Source organism: Neophocaena asiaeorientalis, unplaced genomic scaffold (genome assembly GCF_003031525.2).
Source record: "Neophocaena asiaeorientalis asiaeorientalis breed wild unplaced genomic scaffold, Neophocaena_asiaeorientalis_V1.1 scaffold5, whole genome shotgun sequence".
Taxonomy (NCBI): Eukaryota; Metazoa; Chordata; class Mammalia; order Artiodactyla; family Phocoenidae; genus Neophocaena; species Neophocaena asiaeorientalis.
Window position 1 is genome coordinate 984,117 of NW_020174698.1, and position 23,395 is coordinate 1,007,511.

General features: G+C 39.0%; 1 protein-coding gene across 2 annotated transcripts in view; it reads right to left on the reverse strand.

Moving 5' to 3' along the window:
• Positions 1 to 18,701, reverse strand: part of PEX7 (peroxisomal biogenesis factor 7) — an 88,959-nt gene extending 70,258 nt beyond the window's left edge. For both annotated transcript variants that reach the window (XM_024759106.1, XM_024759107.1), the window contains exons 1-5: positions 18,481 to 18,701; positions 16,494 to 16,551; positions 15,465 to 15,615; positions 6,527 to 6,604; positions 5,837 to 5,945 (exon numbers count right to left, since the gene is read on the reverse strand). In XM_024759106.1, the coding sequence (XP_024614874.1) occupies positions 5,837 to 5,945; positions 6,527 to 6,604; positions 15,465 to 15,615; positions 16,494 to 16,551; positions 18,481 to 18,610 (526 nt within the window). In that variant the 5' untranslated portion in view covers positions 18,611 to 18,701. The remainder of the gene's footprint in view (positions 1 to 5,836; positions 5,946 to 6,526; positions 6,605 to 15,464; positions 15,616 to 16,493; positions 16,552 to 18,480) is intronic.
• Between the last annotated feature and the right edge of the window lie 4,694 nt (positions 18,702 to 23,395).

Here is a 23,395-nt window from a genome sequence, read left to right on the forward strand (position 1 = left end):
TTTGGGGAGTCTGAGGTCTTCTGCCAGCATTCAGTAGGTATTCTGTAGGAGCTGTTCCACATGTAGATGTATTTTTGATGTATTTGTGGGGAGGAAGGTGATCTCCACATCTTACTCCTCCGCCATCTTGTAGGTTCCCCCTGCCTGACTTTGTCACTATCAGATTTTACCTTTGGTCATGGTCAGTAAAAGAACAATTAAAAACAAAGAAAGATAATTTGGGGGCCTTAAATAATAATACAAATTAATAAAATTACATGCAATAGTAAGGTGAAGGAATTTTTTTAAATGTATCAGTAATTTACGGTTTTATTTATTAATACTTTTCTAAATTATACTCATTATTAATTCTAGTTTATTACAAATGCTACCAATTAGAGCTCCTAGCAGACATGCCTTCTCTGCTTCACTAGAAGAGAAGTATGTTTCAGTTCATTCTGAAGATGGATCTATTCTATACCACTAATTCCTTCCAGAGTTTGAGGCGAATACTTTGAAACTGTAGAATATAAGACCAAAGGGCATCCCTACACTAAGAAAATGATGTTAATGTCAAACTAATTCACATCCTTACAAGAATTTTAATTGAACTTGTACTAACAGTCTCTGTATTAGGGCTTTTCACCAATAGTAAAATTATAAAATGGTCAAATTATAACCATTATTCTTAACTGCAGTCATCTTGCAGATCTGATTCACTATCAACATGAAACTCATTAGCATTTCCATTAAAAGCATAAAAATGACTAACTCACGTTATATATGCAGGCTAAAGGGTTAGTTAATTCAAACAAGTGTGTTAATATTGCTATCATTTACTTAATACACACCCAGGCTTATGGCTAGTTGTGCCTCAGAAAGATTGAAAAAAATCAAAGAAGAAATTTAGGCTTGGAAAAGGAAATGTGACAAGGAAAAATATATTACTGGTCCCATCCCCAAAGATTTGATATTTCAGAAAAGATTTGGTTCAAATTATGGACTGAGAAACTACAACTTAGAAATTTTAAAAATAGTAGGAATAATTTTATCAGTGTACCTTTCTTCATTCTAGAAAATACTATTAATTTTAATCAGCAAACAAAACATTTTCTGAGTTAACTGAACCTCTACACACAGAAGTTATTATAATTCTCTATTATCTTAGGATCTAAAAAAATTGCTTAATCTAAATGGGACGTATTTGTCTGTTCACAATTTACCTGGAGGTTTCCACTTCTGAGGTTCTCCAACTTAGTCATACCTCAGAATTCAGGGACATTTGGGCATTTTTAAGTTTTAGAATTAAAAAACATAACAAATAGAAAGGATTTCTGTGATATTATATTTCCTGTGGAACCCACTCAACATGATTCAACATCTCAGGGCATTGATTTAGCTTATTAGCAAGAAAGGAGCAATTATCCTACCAACTGCCTATCTTCAGATGCTAGATAATGAAATGAGGAGACAATACAGGAAGCACTCTTCCCCTCCCCTGCTACTGTGCCTTCTCTCCTCCCCTAAATAACCACACTGTGCAAAAGACCTTCCATCCCTTTATCTGCCCTCAAATGAGACTTATACCTGGGGTCAGCAAACATTTTCTGTAACGAGCCCAACTGTAAGTATTTTTGGCTTTGAGGGTCATTCAGTCTCTGTCAGAACTACTCAACTCTGCCACTATAGCATGAAAACAGACATAGACAGACAATATATAAATGAATGGGCATGACTGTGTTCCAATAAAACTTTATTTACCTAAACTGTCAGTGGGTCATTTGATTTGAGGGCAATAGTTTGCCAACTTGTGCTCTATTCTAAGCTTTCTTCTATTTAGTCTTTCCTGGGTGCTCTGATGTACTGCAATGGCTTTAGATCCCATTTATGAGCCAACGACACAATTTTTATTCATAAGGCCTGATTTCTCAGCTCCAAACTCCACCTGCTATTGACAACCCCACTTGTGTATCCCACAGGCTCAACGTGCTCTAAAACTAACTCAAGATCTTTGTTTGCAAATGTATTTCTTATCTCAGTTATGACATTACCATCCATGAATTTGTCCTTGCCAGGAATCTAGGACTTATTCTTTATTCATCCCTCTCCCACCTCTTCCACATCTTATAAAATCATCTCGAAATACCACTCAAATCAGCCTACTTTATTCCATCCCTTCTGCCACTATCCTTATCCATGCCTTCATCTCTCTCTTAATTCTTTCTCTGCAACCACTCTGGCTCACCTCCAAACTATTCTCTACACAACAGCCAAAATGGGTTTATAAAAATGCAAGCCTAATCATATCACTCCCAGGCTTAAACCTCTTCAATGTCTTCCCACTGTCCATAGGATAAAATCCAGAGTCTTGAATCCAGCCCACAAGGCATGATCTGGGCCCCTGCCTGTGATCCTGACCTCATTTTTACTACCCTTTTCCTCTTAGGCAACAGTCCCTCTGGCCCTCTTTCAGTTTCTCAAATGCATCAAGTTCTTAATTTTGAATATACTACTCTGCTTGGAATGTTCTCTCTTGCTATGCCATCTAAGGCCTCCCACTTTTCACTGAGCCAACTCCTTATTCATCCTAAATGAAAGTCAGAAACCTATCAAGCAAAAAATTGATAGTTTTGACTACCAAATAGTTTCAATGCTTATACAGTAAAAATTAAAATAAATAGGTTAAAGGACAGAAAAAAATTGGGAAAATATTTGTAACAGACGTAAGATACAGAGAACTAATTCCTAAATATAAAAAGAGCTCAGGGCTTCCCTGGTGGTGCAGTTGTTGAGAGTCCACCTGCCGATGCAGGGGACATGGGTTCATGCCGCAGTCCAGGAAGATCCCACATGCCACGGAGCGGCTGGGCCCGCGAGCCATGGCTGCTGAGCCTGCGTGTCCGGAGCCTGTGCTCCGCGACAGGAGAGGCCACAACAGTGAGAGGCCCGCGTATTGCAAAAATAAAAAGAGCTCATACATCAATACAGAAAAACAACAACAAACAGCTCTCAGTAGCAAAACAGGCCAAAGACATGAACAGGTGACTCACAAAAGAACAACTACGGCAGCCAGTTGACATACTGAATGTGTTCACTAGTCCTAGTAATCAAATACACAAATCAAAACAACAATTAGTTGTAATTTTTCATTCATGGAATTGGCAAACCTCTAACAGATGGAGGAGACACATCCATTCACCATTTCAAGGTCCAAACCTTAAAATAACTGTTACCTTGACACTATCAGCATTCTCATTATCAGAATAAACTGACATCATCTAGACCGGGAAAGTTGTTATTGTTTTGTCTAATCTATAAGGTGTTGCTGCCCTGAAATAAACACATTGGAAAATAACAAGTGTCATATAGATTATATTTATGCATACATTTTCCCAAATGGTCTAACTGAATCATTCCTTACACTGGAATACCCTGAGCAGATACCAGTTTCCCCTTCCCAGTATGTGTCTTCTGAGGCAGATGAAAGTGACTCAAAAAGGCAGCCTTAGAAAAGAAACTCTGCCCTTGCTTACGCCAATTAAATTGCTCACCTTTGTTTTATTTCTACGCTTTTTACAGCTTTAATGGCACTCAATACATTATACAAATTATCTAAAAGAAAAGTGAAGCAATATATTTTAAGGTATCAGAGCTTTTAGGAAGGAAATAGTATCAGAAATCTTTCTTTAGACAAATGTTTATTGGTGGTATATCAAATAAAAGAAACCTGTTGTACCTCTTTTTCTACTTTAGATTTGTTTTAATTTTATAAACTTAAATATATAATATAAATGCATATGTATAATTCATAATATATAATTGGGAGATGTTCTCTTCCATCAAGTGTATTCAAACCTATAGTCTAAGAACTCTTTCTGAATGGTGGTATGATTCACTCAATTCAGCTGTAATACTGGACTACAGCTACTAAGAAATCTCCACAATCAAAAATTGTTTTATAATAACAATGTTTTCAGTGGGGAAAATGAATTTGGGACAGGAGATTTTCTGACTCAAAACTGCAAAATTATTTTCCTGTACAATTTCAACAACAACAAAAGTTTTACACCTATAAGCATGTAAAACCTAACATCACTAAGCAAATTCAGCCTTTAAAGATATCTGACTTTTTCCTGAAGAATATTCCCCATTAATACTTTTAATTTTTTGAACATATATTCTGGAATGAGCATAAGAATTTTTATGGAGGAATACAAGTAAATGTTAACAGTGGTTCTATAGGAGGAGGGGATTGAGCACTTACTTTTATTTGGCATGTTTCTGTTTTGTTTAAATTTCTTTACTACGCATATGCTCAAACAGGAATTATCGAGATACCATTTCTGTTTTCTCTTCATAAATTTATTTTTTGAAAGTTATAAAAGAAGCAAGAAATAAAGAGCTGATATTATCTTGTCAATCACCACAAATATTTATGATTAATTAACACATTCTTATAACGGTTACTCAACCTTTGTTCTGATAAACCAACCAAAAATAAAGCCATCTAAGCAAAGCAGCTCAGTAGCTAATAAAACGAGCTAGACTGGTTCCCAACTTTGAAAGATTTATAACTGGTTATGATCTGCCTAAGACAGACCACTAATCATTAATTAATCATTAATTAACCATACTTATTCATTAATAGTTGTGCTTATAAAATTCACAGTATGATAAGTCATACTGTGGCAGATATTATCACAGATATAATATCACTGAGAATTAATATTCTATATCCTTAACCACATGAATATAACCTCTAAATGCCTTCCAACATACTGTTTCCCCACTGGGAATGATTCTACCTTCTAACCATGGGAAGAAGGGAGTGTTATTCTTCTTATCTCAGCTTCTACTCCCCATCACCTTATGGAAGGACCCTTCCACTGAACTTGTTCATGTAAAGTCAGGACAACAGAAGGGTGACAGGATAGACTGGCAGAAAGAAAAGGTAAGAGGAGAAAAGTACAAGAGCTGTGACGGCAGGGTTACAGGGTGTGAGAAGAAGGTAAATGGCCAGGGGAGACCCACTCCAGAGCAGCCAGGGGCGAGTGAAGATGAGGACAGCTATTTAAATGACCATTTGGCAGGTGGACCAAGCTGTTTTAAATGGCACTGCAGAGAAACTGTGTAATGTTTCTCTTCAAATTATATATAAAGTAGATTGTTCAGATTATACACGATTTAGGAATCGGCCAACAAACCAAATTTGTAAATCCTTATGCAAACAGTACAAAGTGTAATTTTAAATTTCTATAAAATGACTTTTCTCTACAAAAAACATAGAGACATATAAATGTAAGTATCCGCTTTATCTTAGAATTGCTGACATGAATCAAAAGTAAACAGTTAGGAAAAAAGATTATACCAAACATATTCTTGCTATGGCTTAGTGGCAATGAATTAAAGAGACTATCCCTAAAAAGAGGGTAAATATCAAGCAAAGGAGGTTGACTGTGTGCTAGACATTTTACATGTTTCCTTATTTCATGCTGACAACAACCCCGTAAGTTAGACATTCTTAGCCCCATATTACTGATGTGAAAACCCATCACATCACCCTGACGCCCCACAATCGGCCACTGAAGAGAGTTTCCAAATTCAATCAAGTCTGATGCCAAAGCCCTCACTTTGTCCCTTACCTCTCACCTCACCAAAAAGGCACACGTTAAGTCAAAGGTTTAGAAGCAGGCTGGGCTAATTCTTACCTAGAGACTGAGAAAGAATGAAAGAGTCTCGAGTTCAAATAGGAATGTAGTCTCTTTTCTTCTCCAAATCTAAGGTACACAGTGCCACCTACCGGGGAAAGTGAGGCCACCATTCCCTACAAATAACACTTGGTAAATGAATTCTTTACCTGAGGCTGAAGCAAAGCAACCAGGGATGTGGGGTGACCAGATTGTGCTATAAATGACACTTTCATGGCCTCTAAAGGTGCACAGAGACTTTCCAACAGTTGGATCCCACTACAAATAAATGAATAGATCAATTACTTAACAGAGGCAAATTCATTATGCTTTATATTACCATATATATGTATCTATATACACACAAAATATACATATATATCTCAAGGATTTCTTTAAAGTCTTTTTTTTTTTTTTTGCGGTACGCGGGCCTCTCACTGTTGTGGCCTCTCCTGTTGCGGAGCGCAGGCTCCAGACGCGCAGGCTCAGCGGCCATGGCTCACGGGCCCAGCCGCTTCGCAGCATGTGGGATCCTCCCGGACCAAGGCACGAACCAGTGTCCCCTGCATTGGCAGGCGGACTCTCAACCACTGCGCCACCAGGGAAGCCCAAAAGTCTATTTTTATATAAAGCAAGATGGTATTTAAGGGGCCAAAATAATCAACACTGAGCTAATTATTAGTTTCCAGCTAGAAGATTAGAAAATTTTAAATTCTATTAAATGCTTTAGTATGTTTTTTGAAAAGAAAATTAACTGCCTAACTGAAAAGCAACAGAAGTATGTTCCAGAAAAGAAAAAACTTCAGTGGAAGCTTTGAGGAAGGGAATATTTGGTTTTAAATACAGTAATGTGGACATACCAGTTTGATAGTTTGATCCCACGAGCCAGACACCACAAGCTGTTCACATCTGGTTTGACTCCAATCAACACTGTACACCTAAAAACATTTTAAAGTGTCATTTAGAATGCAAAAGAGCATCAAGTTCAATATTACAGTTATCTGTTTGTAACAGTGACAGTCAGTTAGAACAACTAATTCACTTCGCTGAAACATCAAATAAAGTCCTGCAAATCTCAATATGGTGTCTGAGAAAGGGAAAGGTCATCTTGTCCGTTCCTCCAGCCTTACCCTTAACAGATAAGACTCCATTCTACTTTAGCAGGATCCTACAGAATATTTCCAAAACCTTCTTCACTAAAACAAATTATACATATTTTTAAACCTACCAACAAATCACTGTTTGCAGCACCCTGAAGAAATGTCAGAGCAGATTAGAAAGTTAGTCATCTAAAAAAGCTTGCCAGGTCAATGTTTATCAGAAAGCATTAAAATTCAATTAATATCCCTTTCTGGCCTTTCTTTGAAAAAGCTTATCGGAATGACGTGATACTTTCAGATCTCTTGGTAAACAGCTTTAGTTATCCAATGCTGCTCTCAGTAAACCACTTCAAATGAATTATATGAAAACTTATGGAAATACTTTTAATTCTGTTATTTGATACAACGGATTATATACAGATCACTACTGGAAGCTAAGTTCAACCAAATATGTGTATAATTAAACTTTACAAAAGTAGTCCTGCCATGGACCTGAGTATGCCATTAAATGTGACCAGCCAGCAGGTTATTTTGAATCTAAAAACTCTACCATATTTATGCAGAAAGCATGACTGTCTGGGGTTTGTTGTGGCTTAAGTATGGATTCCCTGTTCTCTGCTGCCTAGTGCTATGCCTAGCCATGTTGGAACCTGAGTTTAAAACAAAAAATAATTAGTAATACGAATTATGTTCTTACTTAAAACTTTGCTATTTTGTTCATTGTAGATTTTTCTTACATTAATTTTGATTTTTTAAATACTGCATTAAGAGATTATTTATCTTGACTACTGAGCTTTTGGGGCCCCCTTAAATTATGTACTTAAATTATGTACTAAGGTGAGTGTTTCACCACCCAGTTCTGGCCCTGTTGCGGCCCATATTCTTGCACAAGAGAGAAAAGCAGCTGGAACACTAAAGAAATCATGATCCAGCAACAGAGAGTAGCTCATAAAGTATACAGAAAGGTCAGCAAAATCCAAAGTGCTGCTGCAGCCATCTGTCAGTTATGGATGGAAAAAGGCAGGCTCGGAAGCAATCAGGGAAGAGCTTGAGACCTAAAGAGGTTGATTTTACCCTCTAGGCCAGGGCTCAGCAAGTTTCTTCTGTAAAGGGCCATATAAATATTTTAGGCCTTAAATATTTATATAATAACCATATTAATATATTTATTATATTCATAATAAATATATTATGGACCATTTGGTCTCTGTCACAACTACTAAACTCAGGCTTGTAGAGCACAAAGTAGCCATAGATGATACTTAATAAATGGGCATGGCTGTGTTCCAATAAAGCTTTACAAATCAGAGTGGGCTGGATTTGGCTTTGGCCCACGAGTACTAACTGACCAACCTCTGCTCCAAGCTGATGTGAACAGTCAAAAATAACCACAATAGGAAATCTTTATTGAGCACCTACTGTTTGCCAGATGTTGTCATAAGCACTTTACGTATTTTATCTCATTTCATCTTCACTTCTGTGCAGTAGATACCGTGCCAAGGCCCAAAGAGGTTAAGTAACTTGTCCAAATTCCCACAGCTGGTAAGCTGCAGAGCTGAAGTCTGAACCTGGGCAGCCTAATCGCAGAGTCCACCTTTAATCATGATGCTAGGCTGTCCCTACAATATGTTGCATGACGGCGCTTTAAAATGGAACTTTTCAGTGACCTTGGACTGTGATATTAAGGAAATAAAACCCTGCCCTTTTTGGTATCACCCTTCACTGGAGCTCCATTTGGGCCCAGACTGATTGCAATTTGTTTTCATGAATTATCCATACCCATATTAAAGCCCCTACCTATCTATCTACTTGGTGAACCCCCGCTCATCTGTCAAGACCCAGCCCCTTTAAATCTTCTGTGAAGTAAGCCTCCCCTGATGAACCCCTCAGGCATCGAGGAGTCAGATGCTTCCTTCTGTGCACTCCGACAGCATCTTACACCTACTCCTAGTTCAGCATTCACCATGCTTTACTAAATTTAGTGTTAAATAACTGCCACACCTGCTATATTTTGGAAGAACCATCATAAACAAAACCATCTTGTTCATGCTCATTGCAATATAACAGGCACTCAAGAAACTGAGTTAAAATGATTTAACCAACCAAATTTATCTCCACAACCTGTGCTGTTGCTAAGTAGTTATAAAGAGCTACTGTTTTCATTTTAGAGGATAACTGAACAAATACAATTAAAAGATAACATCATTAGCTCAGACTCCTCTACCTCTACACATTTCCAACATGACAGAGGACTTGAAACCTGACAACTTCTCACCTTTTAAAACTGCAAGAGCCTCCGCGGGCTCAGAGAGAACCCAGCCCCAGTGAGAACAAAAGACACGACTTAAGAAAACTATGCTGATACCAGGGCTGCTGCCAGCTCTTCTATGTGACTCATAACAAAGTGGCAAGCATTAATCAGGGTCTAGGACAAAATCAAGCACAGGGCATACATGGTGAGGTTAAAAATGGGATAAAAAAGAAGGAAATAAAGGTGACTCAATCAACATATACTTTTTGTTCGTTTGTTTTACTGTGTTTAATATACTAGGATATGGGAAAGAAACTAACAGTATAAGCCAGGATATTGTGCTTAAAACACAAAAACGAAAACTGTAGACCATAAATACAAAAGCTGGAGGGATGGAAAATTCAGCTTGATGAAGAGAGGTATCCTAGCAGGGCCCTGAGGGCTGGTTAAAATGTCAATAGCAGAAAGCAGAGGTGAAAATAGTGACCAGAAACTCCCCCAAAGACATAAATGGGGACATAAAGCACCCTAGGGATTATAGGACTAGTGAACAACTGCAAGATAACACCAAGGTTTTGTGCCTCAGAACTGTCAGTGACAGTGGCATTAACAAAACTGGACGACTGGAGGAAGGGAGATAATGTGTAATTTTAGACACAGTGAGTTTGTGGTGACAGCCTGACAGTCAAGTGGAAATGTCTAGGAAGAACAGGGTTTGGGCATTAACCTCAAGCCCTGAAAAAAGTTTACAACCAGAGAGATGTTTGGGAGACAGCTGAAAAGGGATGACTAGATTCCATTATCCCAACCTCAAGTCACATAACTATTCAATACATATTTATTAAGCACTTACTATGAACAAGGCATGTGGGAGGGAGAGTATAGTGTTAGACAAGGCAGATAAAGCCCCAGCCTTCATGGGTCTTATACTTTAGCAAGGGAAGATAGGCTGTAAGTATAAATACACAATTTCAGGTTGTGATTTTTTAAAAACTACTAAGAAAAATAATGTAAAGTAAGAAGACTAGAAAATAATAACAAGGGCGGAAGACTAGAAAGCACATCTCACATTAGTCTACTCTTACATTTTTTCCCTATTCCCAATTCCCCCCTCCACTCGCACTCAAATAGTGGACACGGGAAATATAAAAAGAAGAGAGATATGCAGCTATGCTTTAAAAGCAGGGTCCTCTAAAGGCCTATCTTAATGAAATTACTCTTGGTAGAAAGAAAATTGAAGAAAATTAATTGGGAAACTACACAAAGAAAAAAGAAAAACACTGAAGACTATTTTGTGCTGCTTTATGAAATCTGAACTTCATCAGAACCACAGTTTGAGGAGGACAAATTTTATTACTGAATCCAATTCCCAAAGAGCTCATTTTTAATCTACTGTACAGTGTTGCCCTTTTTAAGTTGGTCTATTTAATTAAAAATCATCAAATAAAAAACTGTGTCCAGAATGTTCCTACTTATCTGTATCAATACAAAGGAAAGGGACACTGACTTTTAATTACTGAGCGGTTAGAAAGGGCTACAGGGCTTCCCCGGTGGCGCAGTGGTTGGGAGTCCGCCTGCCGATGCAGGGGATGCAGGTTCGTGCCCCAGTCTGGGAAGATCCCACATGCCGCGGAGCGGCTGGGACCGTGGGCCATGGCCACTGGGCCTGTGCATCTGGAGCCTGTCCTCTGCAACGGGAGAGGCCGCAACAGTGAGAGGCCCACGTACCACAAAAAAAAAAAAAAAAAAAAAAAAAAAAAAAAAAAAGAAAAACAAAAAAAAGTTAAAAAAAAAAAGCGCTACATATTTCTTTTAATGTGAAACTTAATTTTTTTTTCATTATAGATATATTAAAATGCACATAAGAGTAGAGAGAATAGCATAATAAATCCCCAGGTATCCATCACATACCTTCCATAATTGTCAATATTTTACCCATCCTGTCTCATCTGTTCCATTACTTACTGGAGTATTTTAACATCAGACCATTTCACTCACAAATACTTCAGGAGAAAGAATGTCTTCACCTTTTACATGAGCACAAGGCCATTTTCACATCTTAGATTAACAACAGTTCCTAACATCATCTAATACTCAGCCCATATTCATATTTCCCTGATTGTCTCAGAAACGTCCTTTTATAGTTGGTTTATCTGAATAGGATCCAAACAAAATCCATATTTTATACTTAGCTGTTATGTCTCTTAAGTTATTTCTAATCTAGGAAAGTTCCCTTTCCCACCTTGGTTCAGGTCCCCCTACCCCACCAACGACATTTACTTGTTGAAGAAACAAAGTTACTGGTCCTATGGAATGTTCTAAATACATTCTGGATTTGGCTAATTGTTTCCTCATGGTGGTGTGCAACTTTTTCCTCTACCCTTCCTATTTTCTTAAAATTGGAAGTTAGATCTAGAGGCTTGATTTGATTCAGTTCAATCTTTTTTTTAGCTTTCTATTGTATTAGGAGGTGTGTAATTTCCAGTTGATCCACTTTTAGTGATCCTAAGATTGTTCATAAGATGGATCACTTTTAAATTAATGGTTTTAGCATCCACAGATAACCCCTGCCTAGGGTCATTATTTCATTAGGGGCTACTAAATGGTGATTTTCTAATTCTATTATCCCTTCTACATTTACTAGGTAGAATTCTATGACAAGAAAATTTCTGCACCAACGATTTGATTACCCCACAGTGAAATTCATACAGGAAAAGCAGGATAAATGCCTTGATTCTTTACCTTTATTTATAAATTCATGATCAAAAACTTTAAATGGATCAAATATCTTTTAAAATTTTTCAGCAAACTGATAAGCCTCACTATTTGACAATGAAGACAAATTTTAACTATTTTTTAAAAACTGTAATAACAACACTGAGAATTAGATGCTGAAATGAATATTAAACTGAGTCTGTCATCTTTAAAGTCACTTTTAACTCACTCTCAATAGCACAGTGCTATAAGCCATGAAGTCAGAAACAAAATTCTCAATTACTCTCTTTTTTCTCCTTCTTGCTGAACTTTTTAAAATCTTCTTATTCTTCCATTCTTATTATATATTCAGCAGCAGGCTAAGCTGAAGGCATTTTATGGGGCTCAAAAGACATAATGGCCTCTGCAGTTAAATAATACAGAGAAGAATCCGATTCCTGCTTTGATGCTAAGTTTAGAAGCCATGCAAAGGGAAACTTTCCATGTTTTTCTTTCTTTCATTTCACCAGGACCTTTATTCCTTAAGGCCTAAAATATATCTAGGTCTTGGAATTTTCCTTTTTGCTTCAGTAAGTACTTGTCTGACTATCTGAAAACTGACTGTTGGACTTTATTCAACACTATTTGTTGAATATTCAACAAATATTTATTTGCTCCTCAAAACTCTATTTGACCTTAAATCAAACACCTTAAAAGTGTTTCTGCATATTTGGCATAAGAGACAAACTTTAAATAAATGCTGTATTTCTCTTTAATGAAAAATGCCAAATGTTTGGTATTATAACACTGAGCTTTAGATTGATCACCAGAAATTCTTTAACAATCTCACGGAGGACAACCTTTCTGAGGGTCCTACAGTTCTCTACTCGTCATCCGCCTTGGTGTGGTTCGACTTTTACTAACAATCGTGAGAAAGACAAGAAGTAATATTGTGGCACACAGTGATGGGGACTCCCCAACCACCAATCTCCCTTTCTCCTTCCCCACAGAACCCCAGTTTTGCCCTTCAGGAAAAGCTCTGTCCTTTCCTCATCCCAGGGGTGAATCTTACTTAGATGAAAGTACGAGTGGTGACTTGTTTCCCTCACAAGTGACAGAGTTACGACTGGGCATGTGATGAGATGATAACTGGAATTCTATGGAGCGTTAGAAGAAAGAAACCCACCGAGGACAGCAGAGCGGAAAGGCAGGAGAAACCCGGGTATCTGATGACATTGCCAAGACTAAATTAAACAAACTTGGACCCATTCCCAGCTCCATATCCTTGGTTATGTGAAATAAAAAACTCAGATCGTTGAAAGCACTTTTAGTTTGGTTTTCTCTTATGGTAACAGCCAAGGCATCTAACTGACACAAAATGCTTATCAAAAATTGCATTTGAGGGCTTCCCTGGTGGCGCAGTGGTTGAGAGCCCGCCTGCTGATGCAGGGGACACGGGTTCGTGTCCCGGTCCGGGAAGATCCCACATGCCGCAGAGCGGCTGGGCCCGTGAGCCATGGCCGTTGAGCCTGCGCGTCCGGAGCCTGTGCTCCGCAACGGGAGAGGCCACAACAGTGAGAGGCCCACATACCGCAAAAAAAAAAAAATTGCATTTGACAAGAAAATGAGGAAGGACAACCTAGAACAACAGTCTGAAAAAACAAACAATAAAATAAGTCTTCAGTTCAAAAAAACCAGTTACATAATTATAGAATGATGTAAACCACTGGCTTAACAATAGTACAAAGATCTTTACAAGTGGACTGAAAGTAACCCAGCACTACAACGTGGCTGAGGAAAATGCACAGCCATGTTAGGTAATATTATTAGAAACAGAGGCTCAAGATCATGGTGGCGAAGTCATATAAAGCTCAGCACTAATAAACACATTTCTGGAATAAATTAGGTTTTACAACATTAAAGGCAACAGTGTAAAACAAGAGATCACCCAAAGGAGTTTACCAGGACGGAGAAAGATATAGAGACCGTGTAACCTGAGGACAGGTCGAAGGAATTACAAGTGTACAGTCTGGAAGAGGGAAGACTTACAGGGGGCATGACAGCTATTTTCAAGGATTCTCCTGGAAAAGAGGGACTGCACTTGGTCTCACCATGTCAGAGAAAGGAATCTGAAGCAACGGTTCGTTGATATTGAAGGTAGATTTAGGCCTAAGAGAGCAATTATCTAACCAATAGAGCAATCAAAAAGTCAAATAAGTTATCACATGAGACAGTGAAATTCACTTTCAATGAGCAGAAGCAAAGACTGCGTGACCATCACACGGAACATTGTCAAACAGTATTTTCCAGAGTAGTAGCAGTACAAACACCATTGGTTGTACGAGAGATGATTTTAACTGGTACATACATTTTATTTTACTCGTTATATATTTATTTTACCATACATGAAATAAATGTACATACTAAGCTATCAATTCCATGGTTTCATGAATATGCGCTGTTTTAGAATAAGTGAAATAACTATGTAAAGTTCATTTAAAGAAACACGTTAAATCAGTATCTACCATTTAATAAAACTGGATATATTATTTTACGATTTGTTAGCTACAGCCCTAGAATTTATATAGATAAGCAATACAAGGCCCAAAGATTTAAGAAAAAGAAAGAAAACTTTTGAGAGGAAAAATATTTTTAAAAAAGAAAGAAAAACATTAAGTTAATCATAATCTAAGTGGTATAAGAAAATGGCAAAAATCATGAAGGTACCACGAAAATGTCTGAATTTTGGACATGCTGCTTCGTGGGGATTTTTGCATTGACCATGCTGAAACTAGAGTTCCTCCTTTACCAAAGTTGTCTTGGTATTCAGTGGTTCTATGAAAACACGATCATTTATAACTACATTTATTCAAAGAGTCTCCTTTACAATAATATGGAGGAACTAAAATTTTCTATTATTTTCAGTCAGATCTTAGAGATATTCATTTTTAATAGCTAGAACTATAAAAATGATGTCTAGAATCCTCACATAACCAGTCTATTATTACAAAAGACTAACATTCTTGCACCTAATAAGCATTTACTGAGGTCTTTCCGTGAGCCAGGCACAAATTTGAAAGTAAATTTGCAAGTTTTCATTTGAAGCATCTATTGCTACCTTGAGAAAATTCTTAAAACATTTAAGGTAAAACACCAAAAGAGAATGTCTTTACCATCATGTTCATGAAAAGTATATACGTATTTTAATATGACTGAAGGCCAAACTATTCTCTTTGCTACCCATACACACACACAATATCTAGCACGTGTAAGAGATTTAGTTTTTAAACTTCTTTGGTAAGCTCTGCCTTATAGTCAGTATTTCAAGCTCTTGCTTCCATATATTCTGAAAATCCTTAGGAATCATAGTGAAGTCCTAAAGGCAATCTTATGATGTCTCTGTGAAAAGTCCACCTACCTCTATCTTAAGGCAGCGTACGGAGGCATATCCTTCCTTACAGCGTAAAGAAAGCCATGCGCCTCTGGAGGAACCGGTGCCACGGTATATTTCCTACCGGAGGCGTTTTTACTGACTAATGAGAAGCCTGACCTTTTCTTCTTTCCCAGCTCCTTAGGCTAAAAGGTACTTTATGTTTGAAGAATCAAATAACAAGTGACATCTAACATGTACACATGTACAAGAAACACTAAAGCTTAAACTTCTTGTCCCCTGAAGACATCCCCCCATGTTTCCACCCCCAAATGGATTTCAACCAAAGAAAAACAATCAGCCCAGAAAGATTCCCTTCCTACCTCCTGAGTGTGTTCCTTGTAGACCTGCAGTGGCCCTGTGGCTCTGGCGGTGTCCCAGAGCTGTAACGAGCCATCACCACTACAGGTGACCAGGATATGCTCATTATTCTCACTCCAGGTCACGTCAAACAAACCATCGTTCCAGTCAAAGCTACACCAGGAAAATTAAAACAAAAAAATCTAGTTACATAGGCAGCTGAACATAAAATAACAATCATTGCTTTTTTTTTTTTTTTTTTTACAGTTTATCACCTATTTTAACACACATTATCTCACGTGGTCTTCACAAATATGGGAGATTCGTAGAGCAGGCACTTGCCAGATTCAGAAACAACTTCAGAGAGCTTAAAAGAACAGCCTAGTCACACAGCCAGAAAACTGCACAGCTAGGTTAAAATCAGGGCTCCCAACTAGAAATACCATTTACATGAGGACATGCTGCCACACCTGGGTGCTCACTGCTTTCTGTGTTTCATAGGAGGGAAGAACAAGCACTTGAAAGTACTAATTTAGATCAATAATTTCAGTGTTTCCCATAAATCTTTCACCTGAGCTATCAGCAGGCAGTTATTTCTGATGAAATTTCCTTTCCTTTCTCTACCCTTGACTAACTCTGATGGAGACGTTAATGAGTCTAACAGTCACACAGACAAGACAGGCATGGAAAGAAGAAAGGGAAAGAAGCGATAATCCACAAAATGGATAATTAGTTCCTGAATGAGTAAAGCTAAAGTACATTAAGAAGAAAGCAAAGATAGGAATGTCAAACAGTATACCAACGAGCTCACAGTTTTTTATGTTTAAGTTTTACAATGTATAAGTGAATGCTAAGAGACAAGAGCTTTAGAAGAAAAGTGACATAATCACAAGTTCATGGCAAAAATAAGCTCTATACTATGCAAATCCTGAAGGTTCTTTTATACGGCAAATTAAAACATCTTATTGATCACAAAGATTCAAAACTAATTCTATTAAGGTCTTAAAAGCAACAGAGAACACGTATAAGTTTAATAGTTAGAGTCATCTTACCTTCTAAAAAGCCTAAGCCCAGATTCATTTTGATCCAGTATTAGCAGGGTTCCACAGCCTAAGGAGAAAATTGCTGAGGTCATGCTGTTGAACCCGCTGGGGGACCATGTCAAGGCAAAGAGGTATCAAGTACTGAGTACCTAATTTTACAGTCACAAATTTCAAGTTACTTGAGGCCATGTATACAAAATGATCAGGACCGTGCTCTCCATTTCTGTCTCTCTCTCTACATTGTGCTTAATTAAATATTAAGCTTACCATCTCACCTATGCTTGGAATCCAGACACAGCTCTAACAGGGGAGAGATATTTAAGTGCATACTCTATGGCCAGGCAGGTTGACAGGCACACAAACCTCCCAAACAGGTGTTATCATCCCTATTTACAGGTGAGAAACCTCAGGCTAACAGACCCCAAGGATTGTGTACCTTCTACATCACACTGCCTTCACAATAAATCTACAATACCTTCTGGGACTTCCCTGGTGGCACACTGGTTAAGAATCTCCCTGCCAATGCAGGGGACATTGGTTCAGTCCCTGGTCCAGGAAGATCCCACATGCCACGGAACAACTAAGCCCGTGCACCACAACTACTGAGCCTGTGCTCTAGAGCCGGCAAGCCACAACTACCCAGCCCGTGCACCTAGAGCCCACGCTCCACAAGAGAAGCCACCGCAATGAGAAGCCTGTGCACCGCAACAAAGAGTAGCCCCCTCTTGGTGCAACTAAAGAAAGCCCACGCACAGCAAAGAAGACCCAACGCAGCCAAAAATAAATAAATAAATAAATTTATTTTTTAAAAAATAAATAAAATAAATAAAGAGTACTGGTTTCATACTTTAAAAAATAAAATAAAATAAATTCAGCATGGAATTTTAAAACAAAATGCCTACTGGAACTCACCACGTACTTGGTGGTAAAATGCTGAACACAACATATCATTAACTACCAAAGAGGAATTATTTTACTAAAGGATCAGCATATTTTAAAAGTTATATTTGTTATTGGGTTGAAGGAAAGAAAACTACTAAATATGACTGACTTAAAAAAATATCAATTCCTCTTAAGACTTTTTTTTAAGGATCTAATTTAAAATATCATTACAAACTCACGAGTCTTCAACCTAAATGGTAGGCAAGTATTGTAAACCTGAATTTGCAACCACTAAAAGCTAATGGTGAAAATATTAAGGCAAATATTTCTCTCCCTCTCAGTTTTAGAAATCACTAAATCACTGTAGGACCCAACAAAAAATACTGTCGAGAGCTGACATTATGCAATGAATTTTTTCATAGACCTTCAGTGCGTATACAACAGCTACGAGATGAATTAAAAGAAAGCCCGTAAGTCAAGAATAGAACCCCGCCTTTCAACCTAGTCCAGGACCAGAGACCATTAACCTGAACCTCTTAACTGCCTGCAAATGTTTGTATTCCTCCGGAGACAATAAAAAGCGAGAAAAGAACGTGAACAATTTCGTGTTGGCACTTGCGGGGAAACTCCTGGCGTCTGCTCAGGAGCATCCTTAAGACGCACAGCCGGAATGCAGCCTGTGGGGAATGTGGTCCAATTAGTGGGTACTGGGGTGGCCCTGCAGACCGTCTTCCAAGAGCTGTTGGTCCCGTCGGACCGGTAGAAGGGGCCCCACAGGTTCAGCCCGCTCTACGCAGGGCCACGTGTACCTGGAGGGGTGTGTGTCACTAGGGGCGATGGTGTCGGTGCGCTCTAAGGCATAAGAACTAGGGGCACTAGGCATCTTCCACACGCTACTTCCGCACTGTAACTGGAAAAGATGATGGACTCGACTCTAAACCAACTCCCCACACTGGACAAAGGCGGTCAGGGAGCCAGGCGTTCCTCCTCTGCTTCCCCTGGTGTTCTTTTCTGGCGCCGTCTACTGTCGGAAGTGCTTTTGGACCACCAGAGGGAGCTGGAGCTCAGCTGGAACCCGCCCCCGCCCCGGCGGCTCAGCGCGGCCCGGCCTCACCCGCGATGCCGTAGTGCTGCGCGGTGGCGCAGGCCAGGCGGCCCGGCAAGTACGGGGAAAACTCGGCTGCATAGCCGTGGCGGCCTGGCACCCGCAGCGTCCGCACCGCTCCGCCACGCGCCGCGCTCATCCCGCCCGCCGCCTGCGTGCCTGGCCGCCCCAACCGCCGAAGCCCTTCCGAGTTGGAGGCGACCGGTCCGGACTCGCTAAGAGAATTAGAGATCCTGGCAGCTGAGACGGAAGTGAGGACACTGGGTGCCCTGAATGCTAGGTTTCGATTGGTCCGCAAAGGAAAGGGAATTGACTCTGACGGAGGCCATTTTTGTCTTGGGCAAAACAGATGCTTGGCGCCCGCTGTGACGAAGTAGACGTGAAGGCAGTATTTCTGAGAGTTAGGTGGTGATTCTGACACCTTTTGTTTTTACATATCAGCCTCCACTGCGGGCTATCTGGTTTTTATTAATTTATTGACCTTTTGAAAGACTGGCATCAGGAAATGTGGCTGATGATTACAAAATGAGACAAGTTACAGCAAAGTCTGAAACCATGCTGCGAGTCCAGGAGGCAATTGAGCGCGGTGTTGCCCGAGGTAAATTAAAGCAAAGTTAAATCAGCGGTAGTCAAGCTAAGGCAAAAAACATCGTAAGAAACTAACTTAAAATTTTTTTAAAATTCTTCCTATATTTATTGTATAGTAGTAAGTGCTCAGATGCTCTGAAAACGAAGGCTCCTTCATCCATTCAAATATTTACCAGGCGTATACCATGTGGAGGGTGGCCATATATTGCTTATCTGCCAAACAAGACCCTTCTGAGAATAAAAGAGAGTGCAGTTAATAATTAAGCCAGGTCAACAGGTACAAACCTAGTCATATGGCCACTTTATACACAAAGTACCGTGCTAGGCACTGGGGATTCAAATGCAATAAGATATAGTTTGTGTCATCAGTTAAGTGTAATCAAAAAACTGTAGATGCTATGAAAAATATATAGGGGCTATTTTTAAAGGAATTGTCAGTGCTGGAAGATGGGGGATGGGAGAAAAACCTTCAGAAAACAAGTAATGTTTGTGTAAATGATGATAAGGTTTTCTTTAAATAGACAAGGAGGTGGAGGTCATTATAGGAGCAGGAATAACAGGAGACCTAAAACAGCAGGACCCATAGGAGATTGTGGCTACCAGGTATCAGCCTGCCCAGATGAAAGGGGTATGGTGAAGAGTATTGGACGGAGAGACTAGAATATTGTATTGCTTCATGAAGAGTCTTGTGTGCAATACCAAGGGAATTTGACTTCTACTGTAACGTAAACAATGGGGAACCATCAAAGTTTTCTAATGTGAGAAATTAGATGACCAAGTTTTCCTTTTAAAAGATCTTCTGGCAACACAAACTGGAAAACAGATTGGAAATGGGGAGGCCAGTTAAGACTTTAGCAATAGTTCAAGCAAAAGATAAGAATTTAAACAAAGATTATGGTAATGGGGGTGAAAAGAGTCATGCTCTACAGTATTGTGAGATTTACGCCTAGGAGGCCAGCCAGTTTCTCACAGTAAATATCGGGAAAAAACCACTTTGTGCTTCCTGCAGAGGGAAGAGAAAAGGAACCATTTTGAAATAAGCCAGCGCATTCGGTTCTTCTTAACAAGGCCTGGTCTCAGGGAAAACAAGTTAACCAGAGCCTAACCTAGTAGTATATTTTCAGAGCCTAATTAACCTGAAAGTTCCCGTGTGCCCATTTTCAATCAAACCCACGCCTACCTCCTGATCCACCAGTGACCTGTTTTTTCCTGAAATTCCAGTACTAGAAATGTATTCCCCGTGAGTTGTTTTTATTTATTTATTTATTTAATTATTTAATTTTGGCTGTGTTGGGTCTTCGCTGCTGCGTGTGGGCTTTCTCCAGTTGCGGCGAGCGGGGGCCACTCCTCGCCGCGGTGCACGGGCCGCTCACCGCAGCAGCCCCTCCCGTTGCAGGGCACAGGCTCCAGGCGCATGGGCCTCAGCAGTTGCGTCACTCAGGCTCAGCAGCTGTGGCACGCTGGCTCCAGAGCGCAGGCTCAGCAGCTGTGGCGCATGGGACTCAGTTGCTCTGCAGCATGCGGGATCTTCCCAGACCAGGTATTGAACCCATGTCCCCTGCATTGGCAGGCGGACCCCCAACCACTGTGCCACCAGGGAAGCCCTTCCCGTGAGTTTTTTGATTGATTACTTGAAGACTCCTCTTTTAAAGGCAAGTAGGCTATAGGACAAAGAATACTGAGGTGCAATCTCAATTTGCCCTTTACTTTTCAGTAATACACTTTCCCTAGATTCTTGTTTCTTCCTATGTAAAAGGGAAAGGTTTCAACTGAATCAATCATTTCTAGCCAGGAGGTCTTTAAAGCTATAACAGGATTAGATAAACTAATCTAAATATTTCAAAAGCCAAACAGGAGTTGCACATTTATAATTCTGCATCAAAGGCCAGCCTGAAATCTAATTTTCTTTGTTTTTAGGCTGAGATTATGTGAATGCAGTGTGGTTACACTCATTCTCTAATGTTGATATTAACTTCTGATTGATTGCTTATGAAATCGTAATGTTTCTGGAGCTCACGAAGGAAAAAACTTTGAAAAGGTTTATAGATATTGAACAGGTTGATCTCTAAGGTTCTGTGCAGCCAAGAGGATTCAGGAATGTAGTTGCTGGCTGTCATGCACACCTTATTGGGATAATTGAAAACTATGAATGGTAGTTAGATAAAAACTATTGTATCCATTTGTGTCCCAAATTTGATGACTGTACTGTAGCTACATAAGAGAATGCCCTTGTTCTTAGGAAATACTTAGGAAGTAATACGAGGTAAAGGGAGTTATAAAAGGATAACTCTTCAAATGGTGCAGAAAAAATAAATAATATAAACAGGCACAGTAGAGAGAAAGATAAAAACAAGTGTGGTTTAAAATGTTAAAAATTTGGTAATCTGGGTAAAACATATATGGCCACTTCAAGTATTATTCTTATAAATTTTCTGTAAGTTTGAAATTATTACAATTAAAAGGTTTTCTTAAGTATATGATTAAAGATTTTACTAATTCAGACTTTTCTTTGTCCAATTAGTTTGAATTAGTAAGAAATGGCTCTAATTTGTTAAGTAACACCTGGAGGCCCTGTACTGATGCCCACATAGTCCCTATGGGTGAATCACATACCAGAAATGTCTGTTGTGTGATTCCGCTAGGACTTCTGACTTCTATAGATTTGAGAGCATATGTCTGAGAAGAAAAACAGAAGTTTCCTCCTACTTAAGTCTAGAATGAAACACAGCTAATCAAGTGGAAATGTCAATGGGGAAATCCAGCTCAACTATAATTCCCATCATGACTAAGTGGCATAAAGACTCAGAATATGGTATCCTAGAGCTGACCTCAGGGAGAAATCACAGTCAGATCAGGATCACTCATTTCCAGGATTCTTTGTAAGGTTGACTCGACAATTCATAAATCTTACCATTTACAATGAACACAAACCTAGGTCACTATATATATTTCATTCTCTCAGACAAATATGCACAATAGTACGAAGGTATTTCTCAGGACTGTGTATGGGTTCATATATTCTTAAGAAAGATAAGTTCAGATAGAGAAACAACTTACCAAGTACAAAAGGAATATACATGGTCATCTTAAAAGTGAGTATCAGACATTAAAAACCTAGTATGTTCATTACCTGCCTTGGACTTCTTAGCTCTGGAAAATAGCATATTCTTCAAAAGCTATCATTTTCATTAACTAAGAAGTAGAAACAGCACTGATTTCCTTCAAACCTGTGCAAGAAGGTAGGCATGCTTTCATGTGAAAGAGAAATCTTAGAAGTTGTCTGGCATTCTTCTCATAGTCCCCAGACTGCGTGATGATTTACGGTACAGCATTATTCACAGTAAAAAAAAAGAAAAAAGAAAAAAGTGGCTGCACTGTGAGTCAATTCATTGCAAATAATGATGAATACAAATTTTAGCTCAGATGTGGTTGACGGTATGATTCTGAGCAAATAATTTATCTCTTCGAGCCTCAGTTTTTCATAAAATAGAGCTTCTGAGAAGGGCAAGCAGAGCAGTGAGGGATCTGGAAGCCATATGACTTAGAGAATTGTTAAGAGTACTGGGATACCACTACACACCTATAAGAATGACCAAAATCCAGAACACTGACAACATCAAATGTTGGTGAGGACGTGGAGCAGCAGGAACTCTCATCCATTGCTGGTGGAGTGCAAAATGGTACAGATACTTTGGAAGACAGTTTGGTGGTTTCTTACAAAACTAAACATACTCTTATAATACAACCCAGCAGTTGTGCTCCTTGGTATTTATCCACAGGAGCTGAAAACTTATGTCTACAGAAAAGCATGCACATGGTTGTTTATAGCAGCTTTATTTATAATTGCTAAAACTTGGAAGCAACCAAGATATCTTTCAATAGGTGAATGGATAAATAAGCTGTGGTGTATCCAGACAATGGAATATTATTCAGCACTAAAAATAAATGAGCTATCAAGTCATGAAAAGATATGGAGGGACTATACATACATAATACTTAGTGAAAGAAGCCAATCTTACTGTATGATTCCAACTATGGCATTCTGGAGAAAGCAAAATTATGGAGACAGTAAAAAGATCAGTGGATGCCATGGGGTGGAGATTGAGGGGGTTGGAAAAGATGAATAGGCAGAGTACAGAGGATTTTTAGGGCAGTGAAAATGTTCTGTATGATTCCATAATGATGGATACCTGTCATTATACATTTGTCCAAACCCACAGAATGTACAACACCAAGACTGAACCGTGATGTAAACTATGGACTTTGAGTGATTATGATGTGTCAATGTAGGTTCATCAGTTTTAACAAATGTACCAGTCTGGTGGGACATGTTCAT